Here is a 23,261-nt window from a genome sequence, read left to right on the forward strand (position 1 = left end):
CTGAACCTCTAGTCTCCTCTAGGACATTCAGATGCTGAGAAAAGTACCTTAGCAAGTATAATAGGTGATTTTCTCCTCTCAATGGAAATAAAAGACCTCTGTAGCATTTGTTCAGTATTTTGTATTAAGACCAACATGCTTCCTTCTGCCTTGTCACTATGAACTGCACCCGACTACGGTAGAGACATTAGGATGAGAGAGCAGGACAAGTCTGATCCAAACCCATTGAAGGCAACTGAAAGGTACCTGCTGACTTCACGGGGCTTTGAATGCAGCCCTTTGAGAATCACCGACACTATTACAAGACTTCTTACAAAGCCACATACCTCGAGCATAGCAGGATTTATGCTTGCTAAAATACCACCATAGAGCTCTGGGCTGCAGAGCCGCTGGTGAGGTGCGGCAAGGCTGACCATCCCAGCAGAAAGCACAAACACAGCACTAAGGTTAACTGGGAGGGAGTGAGAGGACAATTTCCATACCCCTGCCATTAGCTGCCCTAAATTTAAGTGTCATGCTGAATGAGAAACTTGAAAGGAAATCTAACAGTTATTAACATGCAGAAATCCAACTGCAAAGATGTCAAGAAAATCAGTTAGGCAGGATAATCTTTTGCTTGAATGTGTTTTAAGTGCAATTATATTGGGAAAAAATTAGACTTAATGTTTTGTGCTTTTTTTTAAACTAATTGCTATAGAAACAAATTTACTTGTCAGATTATCTCTTTTCTGAATTATCCATCAAAAGCCTTTGTGCTATATATTTCTTGCATTGTAACAGGCTAAGGAGCTCACATCAGAGCCCTCTGGTTTTGAAGGACAAAAGGAGCGTATGTGTGCAGGGAGGGAGGCAGAACAGAACAGGCCAGTTGTCTGAATATTTTCCTTTGGGCACTGTACTTCATCATAAAAGTGAGGGTTTTACTGTTTATGATCTCCAGCAGAATTTTAGTTTCATGTTGTAGGCATTTTGAGATGTGTAATAAAGTGTTATTGCATTCACCTGGAGAGAGTTAGAAGTTTGGTTTAGCCATGTTCTTTTGAAAAACTTTGTGAAAATGCTTTCACCCATAAAGGTAACGGTTCAGCTTCTGTCTGTCTGAAAAGGAGTAGGATGCACGTTAAGGAAAAATGCTAATGCAAAATAACAGAGTAATTGAAATACAGAAGGAAAACTGGGAAGTGGGAGTGTCAGGGAGGTAAGTAGGATATACAACTCCAAAGTATTTTTTCAGCTAGTTAGCAAGAGAAAATCTTGTTCCAGGACTGCAAAACAAAACTGCCTGTGGCAGAAAAAGAGAAGACAAGACAGGAGTATTCTCACATTCGAGGAGCAGAGGAACGAGGGTGGTTTGGAGGACCAGGCTGTTTGTGAGGAGTGCAGGGAACTGGGCTCTTGGGTCCCTGCCACAGGGCCGTTTCCCATGGGCTGAGGTAGCGCTTTCATCTTGGTCCAGAGAGACTGCCACAGGACCAAGTCCTGCCAGTGAACTCAAGGAGGCCAAGGGCAGGATGCCAGCGCCAAGTGAGCCCTGTGGTACCAACGCTACTACAGAAATAAACCTTTGAGCTGCACATTTTAAGCAATGTAGGAACCAAGACTTTCTGGTTCCTTGGGGAAACTTTTTTTTTTGGGGTGTGTGTGTGTGTATAAATATCGCAACACTTTAAAAGAAGGCTCTTTGGTTTGCAGACTTAGCTGAGGTTTTTGCTGCCTTGAGTCTCCTGACTCAGGTCCCAGCTTTAAATGAAGAAATTAAGATGTTTTGGGCACCCATGTTGCAGTTTCAAACCCCTACAGCACTGAACGCTGACTGTGACTTCAGCTGACTTGCTGCTCCTCTTGCAGCCTTCCAGCAGCTTGTCATTTGAAAGCCAGGTGACAGCAACTGAAAACAGCTGCCACAGCTGGCTCATTTGTATATTAGGTCTGGCCACTTGGCTTTGTCATCCAGGTATGAACACAGGACTTGGAATCCTTCTTTCAGATGGTCAAGGCATTGTAGCCCACACAAAATTAGTTGCATCACCTTGAGCACCTTTGGTCCTCAAACCCATTTTTAGTACCAACATTTCAGCTCTACTCAGTGCAGCTGTAGGATTTCTCCTTTTTAGGCAGAAATATCATGGCTGGATGCCTAAAAGAAACCCCTTCCACAACTGTGTATTTGGGGGCTTGGTCCCTTGGAAGCAAGTATAAGGCAGGTCTTATCACTTCTCCGTCCCTTGCAAAAAACAATTAGCAGCACACAGAACTGAACACAGATGTGTCTTGTGATCTGAAAGAAGGAAAAGTGCTGATGTCAGTCACTCTCCAGAAGCCTCACTGTGCAGATTTTTGCCCTTTTTCACAAAAGGGGTTGTATTACATCAAAAAGAAATGTATCTTTCCAGTTTCACTACCTTTGCCTTACTGTTCCGCCCCTGGTACCTGAGCATGCTATGTCCTGTACATCTACATCATGGGGATGCATTATGCCCAGAATTAACTGGAAAATCAAGACAAAGAGAAGGCACATACAGATATGTGCAGGTATGTGCAGATACTGTGCATATGGGAGCTTCTCTGTATTTTTATCTGAAGACTTCAGAACACTGTAGCAGAACTAGATCTCCATATCTTTGGCTTCTTATCAATCAACTTTGCTACAAGATCATCTGACCTTTTGTACTGCAAATTGATAGTTTATATAAATACATTATTACATCATGTATAACCTTCCTCTCTATACACAAACCCCTTCAGTCTGGGTTTAGATTCTCCAGCAGACTGGGCCTAGCACAGATTTCCCACAGAGCAGCAACCATATAAAACCTCATCCACTTTTTTTTTTTCCAATTCATGTTAACCTATTCTGTATCTGTGGTACCTGCATCACCTGTAGATACATTTCTGCATCACCCAGTGCAGTTTATAATTCTCTGCATCTCTTAACATGGTCATACATGCCAGTTCATATACTACATTATACAGCTAAAGATACTTAAATGAGACATTGATAACCTGAATAATCAATTTACTTGGACAATCCGAGATTCCCCTTCTTCAAGCTGGATGTGTTTTTTTTACTTTCATGACACTGTAATTGCTTAAACCACTTTTGCTGGTATTTGTTTCCACCCTAATTTTCCTAATTCCACCCTTGTAATTTCCTATTAGGGCTCTTAATATGGTCATTAAAAGTCACAAATAGATTTCAGGTTTTGCTCTCTGTGTGATTCACATTCCTGGAACTCAGAAATGTCAAGCCATATGTGTATTTTTATACTTTGACACATCTTAAACAATGCTCAATACCAAGTGTTTATAACAGCATTAAATTGATGAGCTTTCTCTAATAATCACTGTATAAATAATCAATTTAATGCTACAATAAAGGACACAAAATAACCAACTCTGTTGAGTATGCTGAGCTGCAGTGACATTTGGTGGTCATGCATGGCAACATTTGTACAAGCTTCATGTAGAGAAGGTGGCAGGTTAATTGGGACAAAACACAAATGCAGTACAGCATCCATAATAAGCAGCCTGTACCAGTGATACAAAGGGAAAAAGAACTGAAAACCCTCTTCCACTCCTTCTAAATATTAGTTTGAAAGGGGATGCCTAGAATAAGCAGATATCTTGAATTAGTACCAAGATGCTTTCATATATTTATATGAAAATATACTAAGATATCTCAGGAGGCATCAAGTTCTTTTTCTTCCTCTACAAACAAAATGTTTGTCGCTCCAGGCTCATATTGCAGCAGCTGGATGATGCGCAGGTTAATGATATAGCTTGCTTGGATTCAATAGTTGGTTCAAGAAAAATCTAAACTAATGGAAGCTAGAAGCAGTATTGGAGGGGCAACACTCCACAGCATGACATATCAGCAGATCACGTTACACAGTGTTCCTTGGTTTTCAGTTAAGCTATACTCATGTATTTCCCTCCACCCCAATGTCTGCCACACAGCAAAACCCAAACCAGGATTTGATGAAGAACCGAAGGCTTCTATGGCAACAACATTATTTATCCATAGAAATTACAAGCTTCAGCTAGGACTCTAGAAAAGTGCTCCTAAATCTTTCAAATTGATCACTAGCTATATTTCATAATGCAGTTTGCTAATCAGTAGCTCTGAGATATGCTTTCTTACCTTTCCAGGGTGCCATACCCACGCTATGACTGTTACAGAGGAACCAAGACTGATATGCTGAAAAATGCTAATTGACAGTCAACATTAACTCTGCAGATGGATTCAACTATAAAAGATACCGTTTTGCCAAAAAGTGGATACTTACCACTGAATTAATTTTTAACATGCTTGTGTTGACTGCACTATTTTTTCATCAAAACCATAATCCTAAATTGAGTTACCAGAAGAGGCTGAGTTTGCTTTATATTTCCCATCTTTCATGGACTGAAGGGGCTAGATATGGCAGATACTCTTAATCCATCACCTCAGCAGGGGCAAAGCATGTGAGGAATGGTTCATCCCCTCCAGTATCAAGCAGCTGACAAAGACAGGTCCTTACTGGCAGGATCCAAGGACTCTTCCCTTTGTCCCACTTCAGCTGGAAAGGCCTCACACAGGCATATACAATGACCCTGCTTGCAGGTCAACTGCCAGTCTCATGGGGGATTTGCAATATTACAGTCCTCCCAAAATAAATTTGAAATTTGCATTCTCTGAAGGCACTAAAAATAAAGAACTAAGAGCTAAAGGATTTGCATCATGTCCAACAGTGGAGAATGAGAGCACACGCAGAGGATTTGCCATCCTTTACACACACTAGACATTGCTGCCCCATAGGGCTACTGCAGGTTTACATTAATTATTAACATGCACCTCGGCATCACACTTGGCCCAATTCAAAGTGAGATGTAGCAGCACCCAGTGGTTGTGTGCAAACCGCATCAGAAGGTTTACAAACTCAATTAAGGCCAACTGCAATGAGCGGTGGCAGGGAAGATAAGTGTTATATAGGCAGGAAGGCATTTCTTATAGTGACTAATCTGCAGGCATAGCTCAAGTGTCTGTGCCTACAGAAGCAGGGGATGCAACAGAGATTCAGCCCATGTACAGTGAAGGCATCTCACAAGCTCATGGTGGGCTCTGGTTGTGGTCGTACACAGGTGAGGATGCCACAGTCCCAAATGCTTGGTCAGCATCATGCTCAGGAAGAAGTATGTTACTGGTATACTAACAATAAGTTCTTGTCTTTGCATACAAGGTGTTTCCTCCTTGCACAGAAGATTTTGAGCACAGTAGCAGCAGGGTTTCTTTGGGAAGATGGAGAGTCTGGCTATAACAGTATGTACATAGAGTTTGAATACAACAGGAAACCAAGCCTTAACAGAAAAGCTATCATTTATAAACCTGAAACATTTCTAAACACGATATATTTATGGGACTTCTCCACAGCAGCGTTTCTAGTCAAAGCACCATATGCCATTTAAGCATAGAAACTGTTTTTCCAAAACACACATTTAGCTCAGACGGTTCTGCTGTCTTAAGGATCACGTGTAAAAGACGCACTGCACATTTCTCTGCCTTGCCATCAACATCTTTAAAAAACTGCTTAAATTATTGAACTGCCTATGGCAGCATATCCTTGTGAGCCTGGTAGCAGCTTTTCTAAAGGAGAAAGGAGGGGCTTCAGCCAGCATCTAAGTGATCTGCTCGCCTCAATAGAAGACCACAGCACAGACCTTCCCTGCCATACTCTCTCCCACCACCAGACCCAGAATGCTTTTGTATAATGGTTATACAGAAGGAAAACCCAAGTCAAAGATCTTAAGCATGGTCTCGGGCACTGCACGTGCCATCAGTTGTGGGTATGACCCAGTACCACACAGGGAGTGGCACCCAAGGCTCAGCGCATCCCTGTTAGATAGGGAGAGCCAAAATATCTGCTGCCTCTGCCCATTATCCACTTCTGGTGGGCATGATGATGGTAACAGTTAACTGTAGCACAGTAATGACCTGGAAATACTGTCCATGAGCAATCCTGACTCACAATTTAAGTACTTATGTCTGAACAGAGATTTAGTTGTCAAATCCCCCAAAGCAAGCTTTGTTTTGTTTTTAAAAGAGAGGAGGGGGAAGCTGTCTGTTCAGGGATGGCTCAGTTCACCTGCAGTTCTCTTCTATCACCCTCCAAGTAGGGTTTTTGAGGTTTTGAACTTTTCAGATACTCCACATGGAAGTCCCTTACTAAGAATTCACTATTACTTAGTTCATCCACAACAGCCTGCATTTCAGGACTGTGCTCCTCTCCTCACCAAAGTGTTTCTTTAATACTTTGTCAAAGAATAGCAGGTTGGATTTGTCACAGACCAGCTGGACAGCAGATAGCCGCTCTCTTCCTGTTTTAAAACAAGAGCTGGAGTGGGTGGGAGATGGAAACAACCCATAAACACACACCCCACCCCCACCCAGGAGCAGTTTAACTCCATTTTTTGATATTTCAAATCAAAATTTTCGAATTTTTTCATGATTTGAAATAAAAAAAATTGAAGGTTTCCTGAGTTTGTTTGTTTATTCCCTCCTTCAGTTCCGCCTTGTTTGGAATAAAAGAAAGATTCAAAATTTTCTTTGCTGTAAAATTCTAAGCTTCCTCCTTCCAGTCAGCTATCCTACACTGGGTAGCAGGCATCCTGTTCTACTTCACACAGATTGCAGGGTTTTGCAACCCCACCTATTGCATTTCAAATTGCCACAACTTTCCTTCAGACACACATACACACACACTGATCCAGTTAAAATGTAAACCCAGTTTGATATATGTAAAGTTGTTATGCATCTTAAGAACAAGAGAAAAAATACAATTATTGAAAACACAAAATAATAGTAAGAATGAGGAAAAAAGTCATAGCCGAGCCACGGTTAGGTGAGCAGTAGCTCCCTCACAGCTCCCCTTCCAGCTGGTTCACAACACGGCAGAGAAGTGCTGGTCCTGTGTGGTTTCCACAAGTTTTATTTCCCTGCCGAGCACACAGCAAGTGAAGGACATTAGGTGTTGCCCTCTCCTACAGTCAGGCACCACCATCTACTTCCCAGACACTTCAAGGGTCACGAGCACATCCCCAGGCCCACATCAGGAAACTCCACTCTCTCCCTTCTTTCTGCAAAGGGCAGGATTTAATCACCCACCCTCCCCCAGAACAGCCCTGCAGGGGCATGAGAGACTGGAGAACCAGCTTCCTCCAGCCTCAGACATCACCACCAGTCCCTTCCCTTAGAAGACTCCCTGTTCCCCGAGAAGGGTAAGGAGAGGAGGGAGAGGCAACGGCTCTCTTTTCAGCCACGAAGCTCCCTTTCTCCCCTCACCCCTTTCCCAAGGAGCCCTTTGGGCTGCTGCTCCCCCTCCCCATGGGTGCTCTTTAACTCCTTCTCTAGTGGCCCAGGAAAGCAAACCAACCATTATGAGAAGACTCTGACACAGTCTTCTTGACAGATGTCGTGTTGTGCATCTACATGTACTTGGCACTCAGCCTCACAAGTTTGGTGTCTGCTATAATTAATGAATACTCATTAGCATAGCAAAGGAATTAAACCCTCTCATCCTATTCTCATTACATCGTATTAAGAGAACAATAGTCTCATCCTGATGCTGTCTATGAGCCACACTTCAATCTCTTCACTCAGGCTAAACAGCACCTTGCTCAGTTTTCTTCTGTGGTGAGGCCTCTTCATGAAGCTCATTGCAATTAGCTGAATCTCCTGCTCTTCTCATTTGTTATTGCTAAGCTCTTAGCTTACACTCTGGGCTTTGATTTTTATTCTCCCCCCCTCCGAAAAAAACAAACAAACAAACAAACAAACAACTATATATATATACACACACATAACGATAGCCATTCAGGTCCTTGTTGGAAAAATCTGGCCACATCCTTGCTTCCAGCCACATCTCAGAAACCAGTTCTTGAACCCAAAACACAGGAGAAAGCAATGCTACAAAATTTGATACTCTCTCAGTGCTCCTTTTAAGCCTGAAAGTTCTGCCTAAATCAATTTTCCACACTGCCTTTTCTTTTGACTTGCTTAATTCTGATTACATTGCCAGACGATCATACTTACTCCTTCATGTGTTGTCCTCAGCTTCTCAGGGTAATGAATATTTTTCATATGATGTTCTATAAAACCTCCTTCAAATATTTCACTGGTATTCAGATTCACTGTATTTCCACAAGCAATTCTTACAAAACCAGATAAGCCCCTCTGTTCAAGTTCAGTACAATTTCCATTCCAATTAAAAAAAAAAATGCCAACCCATCAGCCCAACAAATGTAGTGTCAAGTACAACCCAAAAGGAAGAACAGTTAACTTGAAAAATGTAAACAGCCTTAAAATTAACGATTTGCACATTTTTGCAAAAAAAAGATTTCAGTGTAACTGCTTATTTCGAATGTGGAATTATATTCAACAATTCCTGTCTTATAACGACTATACAAAACATAGGCTATGAATTAAACACAGGGCTAAAATATGTAAGAAACCATGTAATTAATCATTCTTTTGTGAAAACAACTGAATGTTCTGGCTGTCCTGCTTTAGTTGAAAGTTTATTGAATCAAGCACTGGCTACATTTGTCTCTAAGGTTACCAGTTGTTGTGGTACACACTACACCACTTTATTTTAGTGTGAAAGCTCTGAATAGAAAAAAAAATTGCAATAAAACATCTCTTTGCTTGTCTCTTCAAAACACCCTTCTTTCTTACCTCTCTCCTAATGGTGCTGAAAACCTTTTCAAGAATGGATCCTGCACATTATTTTATTCGTCAAATGTAGATGCTGGGAAAAGGCTGACAGGTGCTGCTGCTGGAACAAACGAGTGCACTTCTTCAGGCTTGTGCTGCTCTTTGCTAAGATTTTAGAACCATCTACCCATTTTATTAAAGCAACTCTTCCATGATATTAACAGAGACAAACTATTTTGACCATGCATACGTTCCCTTTCCTTTCTTCCCCAGTGAGGTCAGAGCATTTGCAGCCACTGTAATTGCCACCACCTGACCCCTCAGCTGCAGTGCATTTGGGCTGATCACCCAGTGCCCTGCCCAAGCTCCCCACCCCACCTCTGACTAACTGGAGAACAGCAAGCCAACCATATTGCTTAGTCATTTTTTAAAAAATATTTTTCTTATTCCTGATGAAACAACTCAATGCCTTTGCCTATCAGTTGGTTCCTGTTCCCATATTCTGGATTCCTGCTGGACGGACTGAACTCACAGACCATAACGCCCTTTCAGAGAGCTGCGAAGGCTCTGCCCTGGGCAGGGGCAGGACCACCTGCTGTACTGGTATCTGCTCCCTACCACAGCCGTCTGCACATCAGCTGTGCATCAACACCTAAATGCCCTTGGAAGCACCCTGACAGCTGTATTCTGAGCTCACTTATAATAAAAAACACATTTTAGCAGAAAACATTTTTCTAATTGCTTTCCTTAGGGAAATATTTCCTGAGTATCTTCCTATCAATTATATTCCCTCTGCTGGTTTTATCCCTCAAAAGGGTTTTTTGGGGGGTTGTTGGGTGTTTTCGCTGTTGTTGTTTTTTTCTTTGGTCATGAAATCTAAAAATGGGCTGTTAGCACTTTATAGGGTACTTGAATTAAAAAGAATTGTACATATCATTCATGTCCTCATGGGGCATAGCCATTATTAAATCAATTTTGTTTTTGTTGAATTAGACTTACGTAAAGATAGGATATTGGATTTCTAAACTAATTATAGAGGCAAGAAGACCAGTCCCAGGTTTAATGGAAACTTTGGACTGCATACACTCAGGTGATTCAATTTCCTTAATTCTATCCAAATATCTGATCAAGTTAATCTAACAGCACTGTAATTTTCAGTCATTGGAAATCAGGCATTTATTTTACTTACCACTGCACATTTTGGTACTAGGTTTGCAGGAAGCATGTTGTTACCTCCCTGGTGAGTGAATCACCAGCACTTGTCATCCACCTACCTCCTTGAAGCCAGGCTCCTTCTCAGCTTTCATGTATGAAATGCAACAGATAGAAGTTTAACTAAATCTTTTCTTTTCTTTTCAAAGCTCCAGGCACCTTGGAAGTTGTGACTCTCCTTAGTCACATCCCATGAGCTCCACATTCTCTGAAGCACTCTTGAAATCTTTCAAAGGAAAAAGAGAAGGGATCTTAACGATACTGAAAGATGTTTTGAAGAAGATGCACCAGTAATCAATACCGGTGAGGTTCTTCCTTCCCCAGAGGCAACCAACTTGACAGCAGGAGTTACTTGAAGTAATGCTATATAAAATGCTAGGACCACTGCACCTTGCCTGTGTGTTTTTAGGTTGTGCAAAAGAAACTGGTATTCAGTCTCTTTGGGCCAGTCTTCCTCTTGCTTCAGTTTCTTCAGTAACATCTAATAAACCTGCAAGGAGGGGATACTAGGTTACACCTTGTATCCTCTGTCTTTTATTAAAGGCGGCAACACTCAACACTCCTAAGTTTCCACGGAGAATCTTTGGCCTCAGATCAAATACAAGCTCTTCTGTCTTAAAAGGCACAATTTCTCAGCTGAATGAACCTAACTGACTCTGCACTCAAGGTAAGTGCCAGAGCTGAGAGAACAGAGGCAATCATCTTCATTTTCAGACACAGGTAGATCTACATATGCCAAAAACATGGGAACAATGAGCAGTTGGTTATAGCAAATCATAGCAGACATCGATCAACCCAGGTCATAAATAATTCTGTCCTCACTGCAAAAAGATTTAAAAAATGAATTTAAAAATAATCAGCCTTTCTTTGTACTCAACAACCTGGAAAAAATATTCTAATTGACATGCAGTTATTTCCAGTTTTGTAATATAATTGAGATTTCAATATGACCTACAGGTTTCACAGATTTTGCAAGTCCAAACAGCAGAAAAAGGAGAGAGGAAATCAAGAAGGCAGAGATAAGCTCTAGCAAGCAGTAAATGGATATGCTGATTCCCTAGCTTTCCATAAACTAATAGGTCTAGTCTAGTAAGTGTCACGTTTTAAGGACAGCTGAATCAAACAGCAGTTTTTCAGACCTAAAATCTCATCGCAGTGCTTAACAATGGATAATATATGAAAAATCTATGCTTTTCATGCCATTTCTGTGCAATGTGTACTAATTCTTCATCAATACTATAGATCACATGGACTAATTAATGAGCAATTTCCATTAGTTATGTATGTAGAATCTGACAGATAACAATATTCAGTTGTGCTGTAAGTAGTAGAAATATCTGAACAGGTTAGCAACAGTAGAGATACCCCTTGCACGAAATTCTTTAGTCTAACTAGAATCACAAGCTGCATCTGCAAATACTTTTGCAATACCTGAATCTAACGCATACATAACAATTTCAGTAAAACAAATTAATCTGGGTCTGATGCTCATCGTCATATACACGTTTATATAAAAATACCTGCATTTACTGTAGGACAGTGTGAGAAATATTAAGAACATGAAAAGCATACCACATTTCCACATAGATAACCCACATTTCAGGTTACACACTTCTGAAACATACCAGTCCTGGCAAAAGCATTCTGACAGAAGCCATGTCCTCATGCCACCTCCATATTCAGGTAAATTGATCAAAATTGGACATGAGATGCTGGGGTAGAAAGAGTAGGGAATGGAGGCCTGAAATGGAGAGTTATGGGGAAAGAAGGAGACAGTGTGGGTTCCACAGATCTGGGATAACGTATTTCCTGAGCACGTACATAAACCTATTGCTGAGACACAAGCCTTGTTTGTTTTCTTTTGCAGGTAACTAAAGGCGATATACATGAAACATAGTAAATACGAGCGCACAGTGGCTGTCTTGCAGAGAAACAGCTAGCACATACGGAGAAGAATTAGCCTTTTCACGTAGGCCCTGCACGCTGAGTCCACGTGGTACACTCAGCATGCCATACAGCTTGTTTCTTCATGTGCATTTGGCTCAAATCAGGAAAAATGTCTCGTTGAACTCAATTGGATTAGGACTTCATTTACCCTGTTTGGTTAAGAAAAGCATCAGCATCATCAGGTGAGCTTTTATTAAGTAATGGGTGTAATTTATAAAATCACAATCTAGAAGTCCCAGCCAACAGACCTTAAAAATGTTCCTCCTCTATAGAAAACAGGATCTGCAAAATCTTGTTTGAATTCTTCTCTTAAATTTTTGTTTTGCATGGTCTTACTGTAGTGCACATAGTAGCCTCCATACATATATACTATACATATGTACTCCATATGTACTATAAGTACCACAAAGCAAAGCCATACTTTGTGGCGACACTGGGACTCAAACAAGATATCATTGCACATTAAAACTGTATTAAACTAATTGAAAAATAGCCGAACACTGCTAATAAAACAAGATAAATACTAAACATTAACAGACAGAAACTTTCCAATGTTCCATGAAATCACAGCTTTCAGACAAATTAATTATTTGCATCATAAAAAAAATGCTAACTGTGAAAGAAAATATTCCAGAAGACAGAAATTACTAAAAAGCTTTGGGTGATTTCTGATTACAATAAAAACAATTCTCATTCTTCATAAAATATGCAGACTTTTCATCTTAAATAGTATAGTTACCTTCAAAAAATTACTTCTTTTTTAATCTTGCAAGAAATGAAACCTTAATTGAGCAGGAAAGTATTTGGAATACATCCAGAAAGAAAACATTACCTACAGCTATTCTCATGTTCATGGCACAGCGTCTGTCAAAGTTTCCACATACCTTCAGGAAGATATCTCAAATTCAGTCAACATTGTACTTGATTTCAGTGATCAGAGTTAATACTCTGAAAAATCAAACTGGCTGCCTTGTTTATTTCCTAGTTTCAATTTCTATTGCTGTAATTCACCTTGGCAAATAAATGAATGTATGAGGGGCTTGCCCTCTGAATAAATAATAAAATTTAACTTGTCAGCAGCTTCCTTTGCCTTGAATGAAAACCATTTCATTTCTTTGTGCGGCCGTCGAAGCTAAATCCTGTTGCAAGAGACTTAATGAGCAGCCCCGGAATAAAAACTAACAGCATGTTCGAGCTACGTGGCCACCTTGATGAGCATTAGAATTGCATCTGAGACTAGATGGAAGAAAAGGAAGATGCACTATACAAAATATGTCTTCATTTTAGGAGTAAAGTATTACTCAGTGGCATTATACATTGTTAATAATTTTTGTTTATCTGAAACTATAATTTAATATTTATGTATCTAATTTACATGTGACAAAGTAGCATATTCTAAAATTAGAGTGTAACCAGCAACCTATGAACTACTATAAACAATACCGAAACACAACTTAAACATATTTTAAGGAAACAATAGATACATTTTGGACTGGGGAAAGATTTCCGTTGCAAATTTTAACACAGCTGTTAATTATGTCTTGAAAAAAAATCTTCAAGCTCAGAAGGATTTTCTGCTTAGGGAGTCCTGGGTATATACACAAAGACCAAGAGTACACTACCAAAAAGTCCCTTATTGGTTACTAGTAGGTACAGTAATAATAGTAAATGCTGAAATTGGGAAAAAAAATTTCAATATCAGTGTTATATGATGCACGAGACAATATATCCCCTTTGAGCAGAAACTAGAGAAAATATCGTGCCCTTTATTATCTCTGTGGTTTCTTATGTGTAATAGACAGCGAAAGAATTGCACTTATTGTAACATTACAGTAAAGTGTTAGATTGCAGCTCACCTTTTAAAATATTAGTGGCCATAATACTTACGGTAAGTTGTGTATTATGCAAAGATGAATAAAGATGTGTATTTAAACTAAAAAACGAGCAACCACTTACAGAACCAACAGTGAGGCTTAACATAACAAACATGCACTAACCCTACACTTATGCAAAACTAAGTTCTTCCAGGAAACTGTAACCAACTGTTGACCTTCCACAAAGGTAAAGGTTTTGTCCCTTGGTAATATGTTTGGACTTTGTAGTCAAATTCCAGTTTATTAGCTCATTGTCTGTAAATGTGCTGTTCCACTGTGATATCCTTTAGCTGCCCTTGAGCTTCTGCAGAATCTGCAATCTTACAGTCACTTTTATTTAAGGTTTTATTGAGCCGCAAAGTAAGTCCCCTTCAGTACTACACAAATAGGCTTCCTTATTCATCCTCTTCAGGTTCCTGTGGTAAAATTGGTGTCTCCTCCTTTAAACAAGCACTAAAGAACCCAAGGATTGTGCTGTAAAGGTGATATTTGCTTTTCTCAGAAGCAATGTTATGACCTTCATCTGGGTAGATCTAGCAGAGGAGAAAGGAAAAAAGTAAATATTTTTTTAAAGGCTTTTCAAATATTTAGGGCTCTAATTTTCTTTCTCTGATCTTCAAAATGTTTTAGATGACAACAGGATGATAACGTTAGTTTTATGGCATCAAGGAAAGCTAATAAAACTCAAAGTAAAACTCATTCTCTTGGAATTTGAACTTACATAAAACAACCCCTGCAGTGGGATCTGCAGAAGTGAAAAAATTTATATTCCCAGTCATTGTGCTTACAACAGTTTACTTAGCTGGCATTTTCAATAGTGTCTAGGCACCCAAATCCCATTAATGTCAATGAGGATTAATTACCTCATGCTTTTAGGGACCTCTCAATATCTCAGCTTTTAAGTGTTCAGCAAAAAACCCTTTTATTCATGTTTTTAACTATCTTTCTAGGGTGGATATGGGCATTTTTATCTCTTAATTCAAATTCCACTGGAAATTTCTCCAAGTGAGGCTGAACAAAAATCTGAAGGCTAAAGAAATCCAGGCCACAGAGTTTAGGACAAGACACTTGTGATGGCTTGAGGCAAAAAGCTTCAGTTGCTTTCTCAGACTCAGGTTATCACAAGGTTGTATGAGAATGTTTCCAAAGGGCTCTTCCAAGAGATCTCTGTCATTTCTGCTTCTTCCTCTCTCCACAGGCCTTCACATCACCTAAGCTGAGATCACAGGGACAGCTGGAACAGATACTACCCCACACATCTTTCCTTCCTAAAGTCCTTTTTCCTTCATAAGCGATGCTCACCCCCTTGTTGCCACCTCCTCCTTGATGTGAGCTCAGATGCTTCAGTGGAAACTACAGGTTCACCTAAGGTTCAGTAAAGCTGAGGTTTGCAATGTGTGACATCATAGATATTTGGAGGAGTGACCCCAAACCACACAATCTAAGATATTCAAGAAGATTTAATGCAACCAGAACCCTTGGCCAGCAACATCCATGTGCTCCACAGTGAGTCCTGCATGAGTCTGTACATCAGCAGCATGCCCTGTCCTGCTCTCCCCAGCCTGACTCTCACAGCCTCCTCCTTGTCTGCACAGCTATGGAGAGAGGGAGCAGCACTCTCACCTTCTAGCTGCTTTTTAATAGATTTATTTAAAAAAAAAAAAAAAAGGGAAATTAGTTTCATGCAACCAGATATATTTTTAAGGTAAAAAGGGACTAAAGTAGTGTTACCTCTATATTACAAAGGGTACATATGACTCTAAAGCACTTTGTATAGCATTGCAGAATAAACAAGTGGGGTAAGAAAGAGGAGAGAGAAAAGAAAGAGCCCAGAAGATTGACAAGAAGATATGGTTCTTGACGTCCAAGTTAACAGTAATGAAAATGGGATTAAATGGTCTTCTAACTGCAAATTGAGGTAATGCCGGCGCGTTGTGGTAGGAAGGTTGCTTCCCACAGAAGAAATAGCAACATGAGATTAAATTCTGAACTATGTTCATAGGAAATGTCACAGTTGCACATACCTGCATAGTGTAATTAACTCCAGCTTTTATTAGATGTTTAATTAGTTCTGCTGAATGCTGGAAGTGGACTTTTGCTGCAAGACAACAACATTTCGATATTATTAGAAAAAGCTACGCTAATATGAAATATTTATCTGTTAAAGCTTTGACTGAAAACATTTCCAACCTCTGTAATTCCCGGATCTGAAACTGACTATCTTTCTGGTCAGGAGTGCACAGCCCCGCCAGCAACAGCGATGCAGGGTGTAACAGTGGAGGTTTTGGAGGAGGAGTTGGAAGTCCCAAGGGAAGCCATGCTTTCCAGGCACTCCGTGAGGACTCCTCTCTCTACCCGTGATTTACACACACTGCCGTAGTTTAGAGGTGTGTAAAACCATTCTGTTTGAACATCATGACAGTTTATAATTGGTTAAAGGAAAGCACATCGGATTTGCTGCTGCTTGCACAGGGTTATTACAGCCCACACTTCTTCAGGTAATGGGCTTTCTGCAGCGTATCAGTAACTTAATCTTTTTGTGGTAAAACCAGGCAACTTTATTACCATGTCCTAACCTGCAGAGCTTAGGCTGTAAGTAGGCTGGGCGGTGTCACTAGATGTGACATTAAGCAAGGGCAGCAGGCAATCAGAGTCCTAGTCTTGAACACAGTGTATTGCTCAGACATCTGTCAGAGTCCAAATTCCCTCGAGCACCGAGTTCAGAGGGGCAGAAATTGCTGCTGCCTCGTACAATCAGTGAAGTCTGAGACCCTCATGCTTGCTCAGACACCCCATATATCTTTGTCCCTCTCCCCCCTGATCTGGGAAGAAACACTGCACAGCGTTTGCACCCCTGTGATTGCACTTGGGATCCGTAACATGGGTTTGACATGTTACACCAGGGTGACAGGCTGGCAGGGCAGGTGCCAACCTCACTGTGCCAGCTCTGTGTGCGGCTACTCCCTCAGCACTGTGAAGTGCCTACCCCTCCAGACTGAGGTGTCAGAAACCTGGTATTATCCCACATCCACCAGGAAAATGCCAGGGAAAAAAGTATGCATGTGATCCTGTACAGAAAAGCTTATTGTGGCACTGTCATTTGTGCCTGCATCAAAGTTCCTTCTTTAGACTTATATCAGTTAAGAAAGTTCAGAAAAATACACTGCAGCCAAATTGAAATCTGTAATTACAAATTACCTCTTCATTGACACATCTTACGATTCTATTTAAAGTGCTAGAACTTACTCTGTTTTACTCATTCTCTGTCTTAAACTGCTGCTAGTACTGGTGCTATTAAAATGTTCCCTATAGCTTCAGCTTCAGATGCTTTGGCACTACCTTGTAATTAATTAGCTGAAAAGTTTAGCTTCCCATTTCATGCTGTACTTCACCAACTGTACTGATAATTCCTTCTTCAATTGTAGAACCTTTATGAATTTAAAATACCATCAAAATTTTATGTTGTTCTATTAATAATTCATATAATACCTTTCACTAGAAAGACGGTGGTCCACAAGATTTAAACAAATTAGAACATACAGCACCTAAAAGGTACAAATATTCAGCAAAGCATCATCAGTTTAGAGTTAGAAGTGACAATTAAATTAAACATAAAATGCTATCAGAGGGATAATGAAACTAAAAACGAACTTGCTAGGTGTGTGCATAATCAGTCTTTGAATGCCTGCCTATTAGAACCTCTGACTCCAAATGTAATTCCATCTGTAAATACTTACCATCAGCCGTCCCATGAACTATTAGCAAATTCGCTTCTTTTAAACCATGAAGATTGTGTAATACGCTGGATGCCTATTAGTCAAACACATGCAAAGGTATAAGTGAATTGCATTTGAAGAGTAAAATGGTCATTTTAGGTTGCTTATTTACGCTAGCTTACCTGATAGGTGTTTTCCTCTCTTGATGGAATACCAAGGTATCTTTCTGAAAAAGCTGATGCTGTGAAAGTAAAAACAAAAATTTGTGACTTCATCAAAACTACTTCTATTTTAAAACTCACCAGTTCTGACCTAAAGTCAGGAGAAACTATTTAAGCCATGAAGTCAACGAAGTGGTGTTAATTTAAAACCAGAATGTACCATTTAAATATACAATTTAAAAAAGGTGTTTTTTTTTTTTTAAGAAAAAAAATCCTCAAAACAAAACAAAAAAAACCCCAAACAACCCAACCCAACCCAACCCCAAAAACCCAAACACTAATAGATCGTTAAAGTAACCTGGCCTGATTTCCTGTGTGACAGCTCACAGTCCATAGCCTGTGCCCAAAACTTCAGATACCCAAATACCCTGTGACTGAATGTTGCCATGGTTGATATAAGGAATTTACCACTACCCTTAAGATCCATTCCTATTATAAGCCTTAATTCAGACTAATATACCTAAAGGATTCTTAGGAAAGGGGTACCTAACTGAATTTTAGTGGGAAATGGGAAATAGAATTCCTTTGCAAAAATTACTGGTGTTAATATTACGTGTTTTGGTAAACTGTCCCAGTGTTAGCTGCCCTCTCATTTAAAGGAGAGAATGGAGATAGTGAGGTGAAATCTACTTGATGTTGTTACACTGCCTGCCCTTAGGTAAAACTAATAGTAGTTCTGTGAATCAAAGATATTTTGAATAGACTATCACACAGGTGTAGGGCAGGGAACACTCACCATACAACTTCATATCTGTAATTGGTGCCACCACAGCTCCACACTTGAAGAGCCGTTCACTGGATTTCAGGATCATTGATGTAATGTAGCCACCATATCCCTAACAATGGAAATTATATTGAGATTTTTGTTGATTCATTCCTTTTTTAGCAACAATAAAGGCCACTGTGCTAATCCGATGATACCATTTTACAGTATGTATTTTGTATTCGCAAGAATTGCTTTTAAAGGAAATGTAAACCTAGAGTTAAGAGTGAATAAAGATCTCATTTGATCTGGTCAGGATCTTTAAACTATGCAATTAATAATGAGTATATTTCATTTTAAGCCCCGTAATTCCATCATGGCAGACTAGCCTGTAGTTAGTGAAAGATTTGAAAATTATGGAAAAAAACCAAACCAAAACAAAAAACCAACAGTATGGCTTTTGAGAACACAGCCTAGACAGAAAGATTTGTACTCTGTTATATATTTAATGTAGATATTTGCTAATTACCAAGCTACACTGGGCATTTTGTTGACAGGACAGAGTGCACGAGAATGGGGGAAACCTGTGAATTGATTGCAGTATGTCCTCCCCGACACTGGAACTTTCACATATTGAATCCTATTGCTATTAAAGAGGTTTCTGCTACAGCATTGCCAAGCGTCCAACAGAGAGGTACAGATCCTGCACTGTTTTGCAGAAATAAAAGCTGTACGTAGCCACATTGCTCAGTATTATGTTCATCTCTGGATGCACTTTCTGGCCACAAGAGCATCCACTGGGCTGCTTCGTTACGAAGCAGGCAGCACAGATGGCATGAAGAAGGTGGGAGACGTGGGGCAGAACAGAGGGAGCTCTCTCCTTGCCTCACCACATTTATCTGTCCTTACGGCACATCTCTTCATCATCTCCCCTGCAAAGTTTATAACACACCTCCCTGGGAAGAGTTGTGACACAAAAGACAGTCAGGAAAGCTTTGCTCTGCATGAAAAAATGAAAGCTTTAACTTGAGACAACAGATTTCCTTGGAATGACATGGACAATCCTTACCTGTACGCCTTTCATCATTGTAGACTTAAAGAAAAGGAATTCTGAATTGTGGAGTCTGGGATCAATGATTTTCTCATACATTATGGGCTCTTCAAATTTCTCTATTTGCCATCTTCGTTTTCCCTTCATCAGTGCTGGAAAATTTATTTTTTCAGGTATCTTTTTGTTGTTGTTGCTTTGTGTTTGGCACAATGCACTTCAGGAAGAAGATATTATCCCATGACAGGGAAAAGAAAAATGTAAAACACCATCCAGCCCCCAAAAAGAATATTGCGCATCAAATGCTCACAGAGTTTTCTCATAGACTTTTTTGAATCCTGCCTCCTCCTGCTCTTCATGTCTAAATATTTAATGAATAGGTGATTTCTGTGGAAGAATGGAAGTATTTGAAAATCTTTTAATCTTAGCGAGGAAAAATAAGCAGAGATGAGTGTTCCTTGGAACCAACCTATAGTAAATGCAGATGGACACACTAAAGGAAATACAGGTAAGAGCTGGATTATCAAGCGAGTGTGAGGAACCGAGTTATCCCTTTCCCATAGAAATTCCAGCCGAGGAGCCCAAGAGCCACCCAGAATTGTCCATGTGCAGTAGCAGTTTTCACCTAAGAAAGAATTTCTGAGTGGGCACCAGTAACTTAGATAATTCAAAGAGTTTAAAAGAACAGCAACTGTCCTCTGCCTCTGGGTTCTCTACTTTTGATTTTGTTCAATATTCTGTTTGTGTCTTTCCCAGTAGCTCCACAGCACAATTTTAATCCCTAGGATAGCTATTGCTAGGTTATTTATTATTTATGCCATGTATTCATTAAGAGCTTGGTTTAGTTCTCATGGGATATTTTTTTTTTCCTTTGTGCTTGTGCCCTTGCTTCCAGCCAGGCTTTCCAGGACAAAAACTTTACATAGTGAGCTCACTTTTTCAGAAGCACTTCACAATGACAGTGCAGTAAATAGTTCATACATCCTGGTGCAAGGATATATGTGCCTTACTCATGGGCTGGATTTCTGTGGTTACAACCCAATTGCTGTATTTTCAAGAAGCTGGATGGCTGTGAAGTTGCAACTTATTTCCAAGCTCTCTTTCCGCTTCCATGAATAAAAATGCAAACAACGTGGAAACGTAATTTGCTGTCTAACAGTTCAGAAAGGCCCTGGGATTGTGCATCACTTGGGCTTGTAACCCCTCACAGAGATAAGCAAGGTGGCATTGGCAGATTTCCTGGCAGTCAGAAGTAGGTATTTTCCACACTGTGGCCTTCTGGACAGTCTTGTTACTCTTCTGCCTTGTTACATTACTGATTGTGACAAGAATTTTATTTCTGTGTAGTTCTAAAACCTCTTAAACAGCTCCCCGACAATGTTCATGAGTCCAGCTTTGTGAGATCAGCATTAGGCAATTCCAAAGTCATCTTATTTTCAAGCAATACGCATATTCTGTTTCCTTCAGTAAGCCAAATTTAATTCATAGAAAGAAAAGAAAATAGTTTTCCTATCACATTGTTGTATGTAGTAAAAAGGAAATGAGTTTTAAAGATTTTTAATTGACTCTAAAGTAAGCAGAGTGGAGGAAAATACAATTAACCCTAGGTAGCTGTTAAATAGATATTTTTTTTCTAATTCTAAAACTAACTTTTAAATGATGGGAATTTTGTTTGACAGTAGAAAGCAGCTCTGAGAAGTTAACCTGAAAAGGGCAAATTTCGGTGAATTCAAAGCAGTGTTGAAGCTAATAGAATTTCCCAGTTTTCGCTCCTTGCTTTCTCACATCTCCAACTTTCATTTCTCAATCTTTCTTTGAGAAAATAAATGCAGGAACATCATCATCAATAATATTTTGTGAGAGAAAATAATTTTGGGGTAGCCTTTGGCAGGTATGTAAAACCATGTATACCTGTATGCTGTACAGTAATTGTCTCATCACATCACTGGTAGGAAACAAGATGCTACTGAATCTCTTACAGAAAACAAGTGGACATTTTCAAGTAGCAATGAAAAGAATTTCTGAATTCAGAAACAGGCAAGCAATTCTGGATGCTCAGTGATTTCATTACAAAAATAGCACTTTCAATAGTTTGTGGAAAGAGGATATGAAGAAATATAGATGCTTCTATGCATGTGTACTTTGGTATACATATCGGTAGCAGGCACTAAAATCTCAACAGAAACGTGTGTCATCTCGTGGATAGGATCAGCCCTTCTTATACATCCCCAGCTGGAAAATCTCTGGCTGCTGCCCTATGAACCAAATACTGCTTTTGATACTGCTGAAATTCTTTCAGTGACAGTTTCTTTAGCTCAAGGAGTGTGGCAGGAGCTCAAATCTTTGAGAAAGGTCATGTTCACGTCAAATGCTAATAGTAGTCACAAACATTAACTAGTCCTCAAAATGCTACCATGCAGGAGGCAAATATCAATATCCTCATCTCACACTCAGACAGATGGGTTAAATGCCTTGCCCAAAGCCATGCAGCAAGTCAGGAGCAGAATGGGGATGGGAATTAAGGATTTTTGTAGTCCAATGCATGATGCTCCTATAACTGATGACTGGGGGGGCTGTCTAGGTACTTGATCATGGTTTTATTGTTGCTTTGAGGTCAAAGGCACAATACATCTTCATTACTAAGAAAAAACTTTTTTTTAAAAAATAGGTCGTCATGCTAGTCCACAGCAGAAGCAGCAATGCAACAATTATGTGGTGTTTCTAATTGCTGTTTTTTTAATAGACATCAGTAAAATGCTATTTAGCTTGTTACTAAAGGTTAAGCCTTCGCCTTGGTCTATCTCATGTTAGAGGCAGCAGCATGCCACACAGTGAAGCCAGCTGACAAAATAGCAAAGGCAAGATTTCCAGATGGTGCAAAAAGGAAGTTGTGAGAGTACCACGGGGCTGTTACTCAGCTAACTTCAAGGGTCAGTAAAACATTCAGATATAAAAGTTGTATTAGAAGGACGCTATTAATTTAATTGCAGCCCAAATATAAAAGTGTAAGAAACAAGCTTTCACAAAACCTAAGCCCATATTAAACATTTCTAAAGAAAGCAGATGTTTTTTAACAAATACATTCTCCTGCAGATTCTGAAACACAGACACTGCAGTACCACAAAACAGATCTGATTGCTCTGAAATATCCATTCTGGGAAAAAAATAATAATATATAGAATATACAGTAAAATATATAAATTTCCCCCCCTCTTTTAATAACTGAAATTCTTAGGAAAATAGATAAATATATTTGATTATGAACTGATAGTATTTCCTTAAAGAATCATGATGATACATCCTGTTATTTTTGCACATTACCTTTCCAAATATACTCAGTCTCTTAGGATCAATGAAGGGCTGTTTCAATAGTGATCTGCAAGAAGAAAAGGGGGGTTTACTTTGGTAAGTAAAATGGTTAATTTTACTTGTTGAAACTAGTATGTAAATAAAATTATTTGTACAGTAAGGAATTGTCATACATGCAAATCAGGTAGAAGAATAAATTACACCAATAAAAGTATTATTGCACGGGGAAATGTGATTTGCTCTCTAGTTCTTTCTCTGTATGGGAAACAGTTGGTGTTCCGCTCATCTAACCTAATTTAGATATCTGAGTTCCAGCATCTTTTCTAAATTGTCCATTTACATCTGCTCTTTAGTTAAAGGAGAGAAGAGAGACACCCTCCAAGCAGTTGTTCTTTCCCACCCTTGCTGGAAACCTCTCTCAGTCTGGGGAGAACCACCCTCCAGAAATGCCAGGATTTTCCACTGACTAGAGCTTAAATGACTGTCTTTGACCAGGTGCCTAGTTTTTTGACAGCTAAAGGAAGGTAAGATGAATGCTACTT

The 23,261-nt window shown here is 39.6% G+C and overlaps 1 protein-coding gene across 3 annotated transcripts in view; it reads right to left on the minus strand.

Moving 5' to 3' along the window:
- Positions 1-11,388: 11,388 nt before the first annotated feature.
- Positions 11,389-23,261, minus strand: part of DPP10 (dipeptidyl peptidase like 10) — a 548,242-nt gene continuing 536,369 nt past the window's right edge. For 2 of the 3 annotated variants that reach the window (XM_055719219.1, XM_055719218.1), the window contains exons 21-26: positions 22,732-22,786; positions 18,396-18,495; positions 17,621-17,679; positions 17,460-17,532; positions 15,747-15,820; positions 11,389-14,255 (exon numbers count right to left, since the gene is read on the minus strand). In XM_055719219.1, coding sequence (XP_055575194.1) covers positions 14,118-14,255; positions 15,747-15,820; positions 17,460-17,532; positions 17,621-17,679; positions 18,396-18,495; positions 22,732-22,786 — 499 coding nt within the window. In that variant the 3' untranslated portion in view covers positions 11,389-14,117. Of the gene's footprint in view, positions 14,256-15,746; positions 15,821-17,459; positions 17,533-17,620; positions 17,680-18,395; positions 18,496-22,731; positions 22,787-23,261 lie in introns of those variants that run through there. The other variant, XM_055719220.1, reaches the window with a different exon arrangement.

This window comes from Falco cherrug, chromosome 8 (assembly GCF_023634085.1).
Source record: "Falco cherrug isolate bFalChe1 chromosome 8, bFalChe1.pri, whole genome shotgun sequence".
NCBI lineage: Eukaryota > Metazoa > Chordata > Aves > Falconiformes > Falconidae > Falco > Falco cherrug.